The sequence below is a fragment of the Leuciscus leuciscus genome (assembly GCF_965113295.1).
Source record: "Leuciscus leuciscus genome assembly, chromosome: 19".
Lineage (NCBI taxonomy): Eukaryota > Metazoa > Chordata > Actinopteri > Cypriniformes > Leuciscidae > Leuciscus > Leuciscus leuciscus.
The window spans coordinates 7,697,288-7,711,165 of NC_138743.1; the positions used below are offsets into that span (position 1 = coordinate 7,697,288).

The following is a 13,878-nucleotide window of genomic DNA, read 5'->3' on the forward strand; positions in this document are numbered from 1 at the left end:
TTATTTGATGATGCTTTAAAAAAAAAAACTCAACAATGTGCAAATGTCTTTCTTACAGGATTTATGGAATACTGCCCACCTGAAGTCCATACAGAACCTCGATTCCACGCCGTCCCAGCAAATGTCTGGTGTCTAGGAATGTTGCTGTACGAGTTGTCGAACGCATGTCTTCCTTTTGTTAATGAAACGGAAATCATACAAGCTGAAGTTACATTTCTAAACCCCAAATTATCCCGACGTGAGTGAATAATGATGATAACATTGATAAACACACACATAAAGCAAACAATTTGTACAGAAAGTTAAAGGTTATAGTGTGTCCGAATTTTCATATATAGCTCAACGTACAGCGAGAGCATCGCTGTTTTCAAAAATGCCAGGTCATATGGTCATGACTAACCAGCTCTCTCCTTATTAAAATGTGTACAGGCTGCATGGATCTGATTAGACAGTGTTTAGCCCGGGATCCAACAGAACGCCCCAGCTTAATGCAGATTTTACAACATCCATATATTGAGGAACACTACATGGACCCATGACATGAAATTTTCACTTTCTGAGGTTTTTCTTAGGTTCTTTGTTATTTGGATACTATCCCATGCTATCTCCAGCTTAAACAGCTAACACAGCAATTAACACCGGTTTTTAAATTAATTATCAGCACGTGAGAGAGAAGCAATACTTCGATTTTTTTTGTTTATTTTTCGAATAAAGTACCGTATCCAGACATAATATTTTAAACTAACCATTCGGAAACGTCCTGCTGGAGCCGCTGAGTTGCAACTTCTTCATCCGTTGCTTCTCCATCTGGATCGGATTCTGGGTCAAACTGAAATGCTTGAACGACTGCGTGTTTTCGTTCCATTGCAATATATCCAACGTAAACATGCATGGTACTGTTGCCGCAAGATGGTCAAGGCCACACCCACCCTCCACCTTGCGCCGCCTTTCTCCTCCTCATTAGCATTTAAAGGTTGTATCAGCGATTTCAGGCCCAAAAAAGGCCCAAACATAAATGATCAAGATTAGATGAATGTGATAATTTTTTGGGGGGGCCTGAAATCACTGATACTACCTTTAAAGCTACAGACACCGAAACGGCCCGTCTGAAGTAAGCTCATTCTGGGACTGGCTTGTAGTGGCTATAATTCTGCACCGAGGCTGAATTTTTGAAAAGAGATTTCAGATACAGTACTAGGGACCACTAAGGCCTATATTAAAGCCTACAAAAAGTAGCATGTCATGGGACCTTTAATGGAGAAGTTGAGGAGACTCACTTGATCAGTTTCCGGTGTGAGGAAGGGTAACAGGCAGAGTAAGATTATTATCTTTTGTCTTAAATTCTGGATTATTTGTAGTGAGATTTTCAAATTTGTGTTCATTGTAATGTTCTTGTTATAGTCAAATCACCTTCATTTATATAGCTGTCAGGTTTAGAGATGAGTCGGACAGGTGAGTAGAATAAACAGTAGTTTATTAGGAACAGAAGCACAGAACCATCAGATGTATAATTGAGTTGATATTGGTAATGTGGAATTGATTGAAGAACTTAGCTGGAAAAATAACAGAATGTCTTTTGCAGATGGAGGTAGACCAGGCTGGTCTAAAAATCCCACTCGCCCATTAAATGAATGCGTTTGCCACAGTGGTTTCGCGGACACCGCTTCGAAAGGGCCGATCGACTAGCGGGCGCCATTTTCCGTCTCGTCACGTCGGGGCGCAGGTCCACCAAACTTTTCCGCCCGCTCCAGGGGGCCGTGACGAGACGGAAAATGGCGCCCCCTAGTCGATCGGCCCTTTCGAAACGGTGTCCGCGAAACCACTGTGGCAAATGCATTCATTTAATGGGCGAGTGGGATTTTTACAGAAAGGTCCCAGAGGCCCCGAATTCGGCACGGTGACCCTTGGGCCCACCCCGAGCGACATACCGAAAGCGCCGTGCTCTATTGGGGGGCCACGTACAAAGGGCATGCAGTCTCGGGTCTGTGGACGGGGCCCCAGCTGCATTGGCACATCAATTGCCTAGAGTTGCAAGCAGTACGCCTAGCCTTGTGTCGCCTCAAGGGGTTTCTCAGACACAAGCACGTACTGGTCCGTACGGACAGTACTGTGACCGTTGCGTACATCAACCATCAAGGTGGTCTACGCTCCCGTCGTATGTCGCGACTCGCCTCCCACCTCCTCCTATGGAGTCAGAAGCATCTGAGGTCGCTTCGTGCCGTTCATGTTCCAGGGGAGCTCAACCGTGTGGCAGACGAGCTCTCACGGCTGCCTCCCCTGCCAGGAGAATGGCGACTCCATCCCCAGGCGGTCCAGCTGATTTGGAGTGTCTTCGGAGTCGCACAGGTAGACCTGTTTGCCTCTCCAGACACGACCCATTGCAAGTGGTTTTACTCCCTGACCGAGGGGACCCTCGGCACGGACGCCCTGGCTCACAGCTGGCCCCGGGACCTGTGCAAGTATGCGTTTCCCCCAGTGAGCCTTCTTGCACAGACCCTGTGCAAGGTCAGGGAGGACGAGGAGCAGGTCCTTCTAGTGGTGCCGTATTGGCCCACCAGGACTTGGTTCGCGGAACTCATGATCCTCACGACAGCCCCTCCTTGGCCGATTCCTCTGAGGATGGACCTCCTTTCTCAGAGACGGGGCACTCCATGGCACCCGCGTCCAGACCTCTGGAAACTCCATGTCTGGTCCCTGGACGGGACGCGGAGGTTCTAGGTGGTCTACCACAGGCAGTGGTGGACACCATCACTTCTGCTAGAGCCCCCGATCAGAGTCGTGCTTTCCTTCCTGCAAGATGGGTTGGAGCGAAGGCTGTCTCCCTCCACCCTCAAAGTGTATGTCGCTGCAATAGCCACGCATCACGATGCAGTAGAAGGTAAGTCTTTGGGGAAGCACGACCTGATCATCAGATTCCTTAAGGGAGCCTTGTCCTCCCAGGTTGCGTGCTCACTCTACTAGAGGTGTTGCCGCTTCCTGGGCTTTGGCTCAAGGCGCCTCGCTGACAGACATCTGTAGAGCTGCGGGCTGGGCGACACCGAACACGTTCGCTAGATTCTATAGCCTACGTGCGGAACCTGTTTCCTCCCGAGTACTCGCTACGGCCAGTGGTGCGAGGGAATAGGTTGTGTCGGCTTGCTACGCCACTCTGCGCCTCGGCCGGATACGTGCGTCCTTTGCTCCGTATGGCGCCCTACGTCGGTGAGCCTCGTGAGTTCCTCTATCACCCCTCCGGTGCCAGGCGTGGTGGTCCGCCCAGCGCCAGGTCTGCTACCTCTAGTAGGAGTTGCTAGTAGACTGGGTGTTTTTTCCAGTGGTCTCTACGGTGACCCATGATGCCACGTGCAGTTCAGTCGTGTCTTCCCCTTGACAGACTCGTTCTGTCGTCCCTGTTGAGTACACTCCCATTTCCTTCAGATTGGGACTACCTCAGGGACTGCCATATGTTTCACTACCCCACTGGGCTAGTACATATGGGTATTCCAGGCCTTCCTCAGGTAGGCTGGGGCTTCCGCAGCGTTCCCCCCTTTTTCTTAATGGGTTAGGGCACGCTTTCCCAGTGTTATCCAATATCCACTGAGCAGGTCTTGCGGAACAGCAGTGTGATTCCCTAGCTAGCTCCCGCTACTTATTCAAGAAACTGCTGCAGGGTAGCTTAGCTGGGCGCTGGAAGGGGCCAGCACCATGGCGTTTTATTAGGGATCCCAATTCATCAGGGAACTCCCCCGACGACACGTCGGAGTTCCCAGGACGAAAGGTAACGTTTCGGTTACGTATGTAACCCTCGTTCCCTGAGTTCAGGGAACGGAGACGTGTCGTCCCTTCGCCATGTTGCTGTACGTTCGTGGAGGACTGGACACTGTTCGGCTCCTCAGCGAAAAGCATTGCGCAATGTTTACTTCCGCCTTTTATACCCGAGCTGGTAGGCGGGCTGCGGAATGCAAATCTTGCATGCCAATGTCCATTGGCTTGTTTTTAATTCTCTCGAAGGCAATTGGCTCCCTAGCGTGATCCCAATTCCAATTCGTCAGGGAACTCCCCCGACGACAAGTCTCCGTTCCCTGAACTCAGGGAACGAGGGTTACATATGAAGAGTTCAGATGCAAAAGCCTCTAAGTGCCATCTGAAATTTTCTTCTAAAATGATCATATTTATCAAGCTCGTATATTTAAGTTCAGTAATTTCACTTAAATGGCAATGAAAATTACCTATTAATTGTAATTTAAGTGAAATTACTGAACTTAAATATACAAGCTTGATAAAAATGATCATTTTAGAAGAAAATTTCAGATGGCACTTAGAGGCTTTTGCATCTGAACTCTTCATATGTAACCGAGACGTTTTTGAAGGAAAAGATAAGTAAAGTCACTCTGATGACACAATTTGTATGTGAAATGTGCATATTTACCCCCAATTGTCATGGTATGGGGAATTTTTTTTTTTTTTTTTTTACTTGAAACCAATTTTATTGGATTCCTTGACCCCAAAAATGTACACTTTGACACCAAATTTGTCATTATAGCGATAACAGAAGTAAAGATATGGGCTCTAGAGTATTTTCGGGCGCATTGGCGGCCATTTTTGAAAAAACCTGTTTATTTCTGATACAAAGTGTGATCTCACTTGTGTCTTAGGATAAATTTATTTGTATGACCCTAAGGTACTTCCATACTAAAGGCGACCTTTGCATCATGACTTGAAGTCAAAGGCCTATTTTTTGGGCTTAACCTCCCTTTTGAGTGAAAGTTGGGTATAAGTGGCACACTTCTTTCAGGAAGGTCCTAGATTTTCACGCTTCCGGGCCGTGCGTCGGGGGCCCCTGGAGAGTCAAAATCTCAAATATCAAGATACCACGACCCTGCGTCTACGAATGGGGGCCGTCCCACGGGCCATTTGTTGGTGTAGTGCTTTCACGGACGTGCAGTGTCTTTTTTGACCTTTCGATCCCTGAACGAGGCTGTAGGTCCACCAAACTTTTCCGCCCGCTCCAGGGGGCCGTGACGAGGTGGAAAATGGCGCCCCCTAGTCGATCGGCCCTTTCGAAGCGGTGTCAGAGAAACCACTATGGAGTGTCTGTTTTGACCTTTCGACCCCTGAACGAGGTCGCAGGTCCACCAAACTTTTCTGCCCGCTCCAGGGGGCCGTGACGAGACGGAAAATCGCGCCGGCTAGTCGATCGGCCCTTTCGAAGCGGTGTCCGCGAAACCACTGTGGCAAACGCATTCATTTAGTGGGCGAGTGGGATTTTTATAGAAAGGTCCCAGGGGCCCCGAATTCGGCACGGTGACCCCTGGGCCCGCCCCGAGCGACATACCAAAAGCGCAGGGCTCTAGAGCGAAGGAAAAACTTTTGGGCACGGCCCCCTGGAGCGGGAGGAAAAGTTTGGTGGACCTACGACCTCGTTCAGGGGTCGAAAGGTCAAAAAAGACACTGCACGTCCGTGAAAGCACTACACCAACAAATGGCCCGTGGGACGGCCCCCATTCGTAGACGCAGGGTCGTGGTACCTTGATATTTGAGATTTTGACTCTCCAGGGGCCCCCGACCCACGGCCCCGAAGCGTGAAAATCTAGGACCTTCCTGAAAGAAGTGTGCCACTTATACCCAACTTTCACTCAAAAGGCTCTTAGGGTATATGAGTCTAAAAGACATAAGGCAGAGATTAGGGTAAAAGGGTGAAAATGTGTTGCCTTCGCTCTAGGACCTTCCTGAAAAAACACGCATCCCCCGCTGCCATCAAACTCAGTCCACTATCGCATCCCCCATAGAGGCTGAAAAAATGTGCCTTCGCTCTACAGACAGGCGCTTTCGGTATGTCGCTCTGGGCGGGCCCAGGGGTCACCGTGCCAAATTTGGAGTCCCTGGGACCTTCCTATAAAAATCCCACTCACCCATTAAATGAATGCATTTGCCACAGTGGTTTCGCGGACACCGCTTCGAAAGGGCCGATCGACTAGCGGGCGCCATTTTCCGTCTCGTCACTGCCCCCTCGAGCGGGCAGAAAAGTTTGGTGGACCTGTGACCTCCTTCAGGGGTTGAAAGGTCAAAAAAGACACTCCATAGTGTTTTCTCTGACACCGCTTCAAAAGGGGCGATCGACGAGGGTGCGCCATTTTCCACCTCGTCACGGCCCCCTGGAGCGGGCAGGGAAAGTTTGGTGGACCTACAGCCTCGTTCAGGGATCGAAAGGTCAAAAAAGACACTGCACGTCCACCAACAAAGGGCCCCTGGGACGGCCCCTGTACGTAGACACAGGGTCATGGTTCCTTGAGATTTTGACCCTCCAGGGTCAAATGGAAAATGGCGCCCGCTAGTCGATCGGCCCTTTCGAAGCGGTGTCCGCAAAACCACTGTGGCAAACGCATTCATTTAATGGGCGAGTGGGATTTTTATAGAAAGGTCCCAGGGGCCCCGAATTCGGCACGGTGACCCCTGGGCCCGCCCCGAGCGACATACCAAAAGCGCAGGGCTCTAGAGCAAAGGCAAAACATTTTCCCTAACCCTAAGCCTAAAACTGAAATTTTCAGCCTCTAACATTTAATTGGCGAGTTGGAGTTTTGTAGAAAGGTCCCAGGGGCCCCAAATTTGGCACGGTGACCCCTGGGCCCGCCCCGAGCGACATACCGAAAGCGCTGGTCTGTAGAGCGAAGGCACATTTTTTCAGCCTCAATGGGGGATGCGATAGTGGACTGAGTTTGATGGCGGCGGGGGATGGGTGTTTTTTCAGGAAGGTCCTAGACTTTCACGCTTCGGGGCCATTCATCGGGGCCCCTGGAGGGTCAAAATCTCAAGGAACCATGACCCTGCGTCTACGTACAGGGGCCGCCCCAGGGGCCCTTTGTTGGTGGACGTGGAGTGTCTTTTTTTACCTTTCGATCCCTGAACGAGGCTGTAGGTCCACCAAACTTTTCCGCCCGCTCCAGGGGGCAGTGACGAGACGGAAAATGGCGCCCCCTAGTCGATCGGCCCATTCGAAGCGGTGTCAGAGAAACCACTATGGAGTGTCTTTTTTTACCTTTCGACCCCTGAATGAGGTCGTAGGTCCACCAAACTTTTCCGCCCGCCCCAGGGGGCAGTGACGAGACGGAAAATGGCGCCCGCTAGTCGATCGGCCCTTTCGAACCGGTGTCCGCGGAACCACCGTGGCAAATGCATTCATTTAATGGGCGAGTGGGATTTTTATAGGAAGGTCCCAGGGGCTCCAAATTTGGCACGGTGACCCCTGGACCCGCCCAGAGCGACACCGAAAGCGGCGGTCTGTAGAACGAAGGCAAATTTTTTTCAACCTCTATGGGGGATGCGATAGTGGACTGAGTTTGATGGCAGCGGGGGTTGCGTGTTTTTTCAGGAAGGTCCTAGAGCGAAGGCAACACATTTTCACCCTTTTACCCTAATCTCTGCCTTATGTCGCTTAGACTCATATACCCTAAGAACCTTTTGAGTGAAAGTTGGGTATAAGTGGCACACTTCTTTCAGGAAGGTCCTAGATTTTCACGATTCGGGGGCCGTGCGTTGGGAGCCCCTGGAGGGTCAAAATCTCAAATATCAAGGTACCACGACCCTGCGTCTACGAATGGGGGCCATCCCACGGGCCATTTGTTGGTGTAGTGCTTTCACGGACGTGCAGTGTCTTTTTTGACCTTTCGACCCCTGAATGAGGTCGTAGGTCCACCAAACTTTTCCGCCCACTCCAGGGGGCCATGACGAGACGCTCTACAGACCGGCGCTTTCGGTATGTCGCTCGGGGTGGGCCCAGGGGTCACCGTGCCAAATTTGGGGCCCCTGGGACCTTTTTATAAAAATCCCACTCGCCCATTAAATGAATGCATTTGCCACAGTGGTTTCGCGGACACCGCTTCGAAAGGGCCGATCGACTAGCGGGCGCCATTTTCCGTCTCGTCACGGCCCCCTGGAGCGGGCGGAAAAGTTTGGTGGACCTACGACCTCATTCAGGGGTCGAAAGGTAAAAAAAGACACTCCATAGTGGTTTCTCTGACTCCGCTTCGAAAGGGACGATCAACTAGGGGGCGCCATTTTCCGTCTCGTCACGGCCCCCTGGAGCGGGCGGAAAAGTTTGGTGGACCTGCGACCTCGTTCAGTGGTCGAAAGGTAAAAAAAGACACTCCATAGTGGTTTCTCTGACACCACTTCGAAAGGGCCGATCGACTAGGGGGCGCCATTTTCCATCTCGTCACGGCCCCCTGGAGCGGGCGGAAAAGTTTGGTGGACCTACAGCCTCGTTCAGGGATCGAAAGGTCAAAAAAGACACTGCACGTCCGTGAAAGCACTACACCAACAAATGGCCCGTGGGACGGCCCCCATTTGTAGATGCAGGGTCGTGGTACTTTGATATTTGAGATTTTGACTCTCCAGGGGCCCCTGACGCACGGCCCCGAAGCGTGAAAATCTAGGACCTTCCTGAAAGAAGTGTGCCACTTATACCCAACTTTCACTCAAAAGGCTCTTAGGGTATATGAGTCTAAAAGACATAAGGCAGAGATTAGGGTAAAAGGGTGAAAATGTGTTGCCTTCGCTCTAGGACCTTCCTGAAAAAACACGCATCCCCCGCTGCCATCAAACTCAGTCCACTATCGCATCCCCCATAGAGGCTGAAAAAATTTGCCTTCGCTCTAGAGCCCGGCGCTTTCGGTATGTCGCTCGGGGCGGGCCCAGGGGTCACCGTGCCGAATTCGGGGCCCCTGGGACCTTTCTATAAAAATCCCACTTGCCCATTAAATGAATGCGTTTGCCACAGTGGTTTCGCGGACACCGCTTCAAAAGGGGCGATCGACGAGGGTGCGCCATTTTCCACCTCGTCACGGCCCCCTGGAGCGGGCAGGGAAAGTTTGGTGGACCTACAGCCTCGTTCAGGGATCGAAAGGTCAAAAAAGACACTGCACGTCCACCAACAAAGGGCCCCTGGGACGGCCCCTGTACGTAGACACAGGGTCATGGTTCCTTGAGATTTTGTCCCTCCAGGGTCAAACGGAAAATGGTGCCCGCTAGTCGATCGGCCCTTTCGAAGCGGTGTCCGCAAAACCACTGTGGCAAACGCATTCATTTAATGGGCGAGTGGGATTTTTATAGAAAGGTCCCAGGGGCCCCGAATTCGGCACGGTGACCCCTGGGCCCGCCCCGAGCGACATACCAAAAGCGCAGGGCTCTAGAGCAAAGGCAAAACATTTTCCCTAACCCTAAGCCTAAAACTGAAATTTTCAGCCTCTAACATTTAATTGGCGAGTTGGAGTTTTGTAGAAAGGTCCCAGGGGCCCCAAATTTGGCACGGTGACCCCTGGGCCCGCCCCGAGCGACATACCGAAAGCGCTGGTCTGTAGAGCGAAGGCACATTTTTTCAGCCTCAATGGGGGATGCGATAGTGGACTGAGTTTGATGGCGGCGGGGGATGGGTGTTTTTTCAGGAAGGTCCTAGACTTTCACGCTTCGGGGCCATTCATCGGGGCCCCTGGAGGGTCAAAATCTCAAGGAACCATGACCCTGCGTCTACGTACAGGGGCCGCCCCAGGGGCCCTTTGTTGGTGGACGTGGAGTGTCTTTTTTTACCTTTCGATCCCTGAACGAGGCTGTAGGTCCACCAAACTTTTCCGCCCGCTCCAGGGGGCAGTGACGAGACGGAAAATGGCGCCCCCTAGTCGATCGGCCCATTCGAAGCGGTGTCAGAGAAACCACTATGGAGTGTCTTTTTTTACCTTTCGACCCCTGAATGAGGTCGTAGGTCCACCAAACTTTTCCGCCCGCCCCAGGGGGCAGTGACGAGACGGAAAATGGCGCCCGCTAGTCGATCGGCCCTTTCGAACCGGTGTCCGCGGAACCACCGTGGCAAATGCATTCATTTAATGGGCGAGTGGGATTTTTATAGGAAGGTCCCAGGGGCTCCAAATTTGGCACGGTGACCCCTGGACCCGCCCAGAGCGACACCGAAAGCGGCGGTCTGTAGAACGAAGGCAAATTTTTTTCAACCTCTATGGGGGATGCGATAGTGGACTGAGTTTGATGGCAGCGGGGGTTGCGTGTTTTTTCAGGAAGGTCCTAGAGCGAAGGCAACACATTTTCACCCTTTTACCCTAATCTCTGCCTTATGTCGCTTAGACTCATATACCCTAAGAACCTTTTGAGTGAAAGTTGGGTATAAGTGGCACACTTCTTTCAGGAAGGTCCTAGATTTTCACGATTCGGGGGTCGTGCGTTGGGAGCCCCTGGAGGGTCAAAATCTCAAATATCAAGGTACCACGACCCTGCGTCTACGAATGGGGGCCATCCCACGGGCCATTTGTTGGTGTAGTGCTTTCACGGACGTGCAGTGTCTTTTTTGACCTTTCGACCCCTGAATGAGGTCGTAGGTCCACCAAACTTTTCCGCCCACTCCAGGGGGCCATGACGAGACGCTCTACAGACCGGCGCTTTCGGTATGTCGCTCGGGGTGGGCCCAGGGGTCACCGTGCCAAATTTGGGGCCCCTGGGACCTTTTTATAAAAATCCCACTCGCCCATTAAATGAATGCATTTGCCACAGTGGTTTCGCGGACACCGCTTCGAAAGGGCCGATCGACTAGCGGGCGCCATTTTCCGTCTCGTCACGGCCCCCTGGAGCGGGCGGAAAAGTTTGGTGGACCTACGACCTCATTCAGGGGTCGAAAGGTAAAAAAAGACACTCCATAGTGGTTTCTCTGAATCCGCTTCGAAAGGGACGATCAACTAGGGGGCGCCATTTTCCGTCTCGTCACGGCCCCCTGGAGCGGGCGGAAAAGTTTGGTGGACCTGCGACCTCGTTCAGTGGTCGAAAGGTAAAAAAAGACACTCCATAGTGGTTTCTCTGACACCACTTCGAAAGGGCCGATCGACTAGGGGGCGCCATTTTCCATCTCGTCACGGCCCCCTGGAGCGGGCGGAAAAGTTTGGTGGACCTACAGCCTCGTTCAGGGATCGAAAGGTCAAAAAAGACACTGCACGTCCACCAACAAAGGGCCCCTGGGACGGCCCCTGTACGTAGACGCAGGGTCATGGTTCCTTGAGATTTTGACCCTCCAGGGGCCCCCGATGAATGGCCCCGAAGCGTGAAAGTCTAGGACCTTTCTGAAAAAACACCCATCCCCCGCTGCCATCAAACTCAGTCCACTATCGCATCCCCCCATTGAGGCTGAAAAAATGTGCCTTCGCTCTACAGACCGGCGCTTTCGGTATGTCGCTCGGGGCGGGCCCAGGTGTCACCGTGCCAAATTTGGGGCCCCTGGGACCTTTCTACAAAACTCCAACTCGCCAATTAAATGTTAGAGGCTGAAAATTTCAGTTTTAGGCTTAGGGTTAGGGAAAATGTTTTGACTTCGCTCTAGAGCCCTGCGCTTTTGGTATGTCGCTCGGGGCGGGTCCAGGGGTCACCGTGCCGAATTCGGGGCCCCTGGGACCTTTCTATAAAAATCCCACTCGCCCATTAAATGAATGCGTTTGCCACAGTGGTTTCGCGGACACCGCTTCGAAAGGGCCGATCGACTAGCGGGCGCCATTTTCCGTCTCGTCATGGCCCCCTGGAGCGGGCGGAAAAGTTTGGTGGACCTACGACCTCGTTCAGGGGTCGAAAGGTCAAAAAAGACACTGCACGTCCGTGAAAGCACTACACCAACAAATGGCCCGTGGGACGGCCCCCATTTGTAGATGCAGGGTCGTGGTACTTTGATATTTGAGATTTTGACTCTCCAGGGGCCCCTGACGCACGGCCCCGAAGCGTGAAAATCTAGGACCTTCCTGAAAGAAGTGTGCCACTTATACCCAACTTTCACTCAAAAGGCTCTTAGGGTATATGAGTCTAAAAGACATAAGGCAGAGATTAGGGTAAAAGGGTGAAAATGTGTTGCCTTCGCTCTAGGACCTTCCTGAAAAAACACGCATCCCCCGCTGCCATCAAACTCAGTCCACTATCGCATCCCCCATAGAGGCTGAAAAAATTTGCCTTCGCTCTAGAGCCCGGCGCTTTCGGTATGTCGCTCGGGGCGGGCCCAGGGGTCACCGTGCCGAATTCGGGGCCCCTGGGACCTTTCTATAAAAATCCCACTTGCCCATTAAATGAATGCGTTTGCCACAGTGGTTTCGCGGACACCGCTTCGAAAGGGCCAATCGACTAGGGGGCGCCATTTTCCGTCTCGTCGCGGCCCCCTGTCAGGCAGGTGGACATTCTTAGCCGGGCCCTAAGAGATGTGACCCGCCGCTACCTCCTGTTGAGGAGGAAGTCGAGGACCACCCCCTCCAGCCAGGTCGCCAGGGTCACGAGCAGACTCCTGTCCGCTCTCCGCACCCCCGAGCCGGAGTGGGAGGAAGGGGATCCCCGTGCTGGATCCTCTGGGGAACCGGCCGACCAGGCCCCCTCGGACCAGCCCCCTGCCCCCCAGCCGTCTGAGCAACGGGAGGAGAACCCGTTCCCCGACCACGTGGTGGCTCTGAGTGAGTACTACGCTCTGTCGCTTCTCCCTCCCGCCTTGCAGCCATTGTTCCAACCATAATTGTTTGTGTTCTTACCCCCATTGTTCTTGCGTGTTTTCTCTTTTCGCAGACGTCCTCCTCGAGGAGTTCCGGGGCCACCAGCAGGCGCCGACCCATCTCCCAGGCTGGTAAATAATGTGGGGTCCAAGGACTTCCGGTTCAAAAATTTCCTTGCATACATGGCGGTGGGGCAACCGGACCTGGCCAGCCTGGGCTTCGTCAATGACACGGTGAGGATGCGGTCTTGGCACAACTCCCTCAAACATGCCAAGATCGCGGAGCCGACGATACAGATGTATCTAAAGAACGTGGCCCAGTTCCTGGCCTATGTGACAGAGACCCCACCGCCCATCTGTCGGCTCTCCTGTGTGGTGATGGTTGGCCTGAAGTATGGGTGGCTGGCGGAGTTCCTGGCCATGAGGAAGGAATTAGTGGGTGGTAGCAACGCCCACTATTTCTTCTTCACCTCAAAGCCCAGCTCATACAAGAGCCTGAATCAATATTTTCAGGAGGCATGGGCTGGGATGGACCTGCCAGGAACTCCAAACTTCACGGATCTGAGGACCTCCATCGCCACCCATGTGAGTTTTCCCACCCGTGTTTCTGCCTTGTGAATTTCTGATGTACGTGTGTTTGTTTCTAACTATGCTTTCCTCTCTGTACAGGCCAAGAACACCCACAGCCCCGGGGACAGGCACAAAGTGGCACGCTTCATGTGCCACGACCCCTCCACGGCTGACCGCTTCTACGCTCTCAACCTGGACGCCACGCAGGCTGCGGAACAACGCAGCCTGTTTGAGGCAGACGTGGAGGGTGAGGATGCCCCCCCGGGGACCCCGAAGAGCCCCGCCACCTCCTCCGGGCCAAAGGGGGCCCAAAGGAGAACCCGTAAGCGGCCGTCCCCCGCCGCCATCCCTCCGCAGATGGCAGAGGAGGACGACATTGACTCGACGGGGTCCGCTTCGCTCGCTAAGTCCATCTTTTGGTGGGTCTGTTTAACCGTTTGTCCGACGGGTGGACGTGTTCGCTGACTCTTTGCCTTTCCTCTATCTTTGCAGGAGGAGCCCAGCGAAGCGGCGGCAGCAGCACAAGGTGCTCATACCAATGAACCTCAGTCTTAAAAGTACCCCATTGTTCGGCTGTCTCCGCTAAAGTCCCCACACAAAATCGCCAAGAAGCTCCTGAGCGCTGCCTTGAAGAGGAAGAGAAGAATTGTGTAATAAAATGTAATATGTTTTTTTTTTTTTATAAATGTTTTAAAAGTTCCATTTGTCTTGTCTTTTTTACTTGTCTTTAAAAAAAACAAAAAAAAACATTGATTACATTTTTTTTTATTAAAAATAAAAAAATCAATCAATTTATGGGTGTTCCTTGTTAATGGATCAGGTGA

At 52.4% G+C, this 13,878-nt stretch overlaps 1 protein-coding gene across 5 annotated transcripts in view; it reads left to right on the top strand.

Annotated features, from left to right (window-relative positions):
- LOC309482973 (uncharacterized protein) overlaps window positions 1-13,424 on the top strand; it is a 32,453-nt gene extending 19,029 nt beyond the window's left edge. The window contains exons 14-17 of one of the 5 annotated variants that reach the window (XM_082148571.1): window positions 59-238; window positions 8,635-12,449; window positions 12,559-13,069; window positions 13,154-13,424. In XM_082148571.1, coding sequence (XP_082004697.1) covers window positions 59-238; window positions 8,635-8,963 — 509 coding nt within the window. In that variant the 3' untranslated portion in view covers window positions 8,964-12,449; window positions 12,559-13,069; window positions 13,154-13,424. Of the gene's footprint in view, window positions 1-58; window positions 974-1,083; window positions 4,085-8,634; window positions 12,450-12,558; window positions 13,070-13,153 lie in introns of those variants that run through there. The other 4 variants (XM_082148572.1, XM_082148574.1, XM_082148575.1 and 1 more) reach the window with 4 other exon arrangements.
- Window positions 13,425-13,878: the final 454 nt, after the last annotated feature.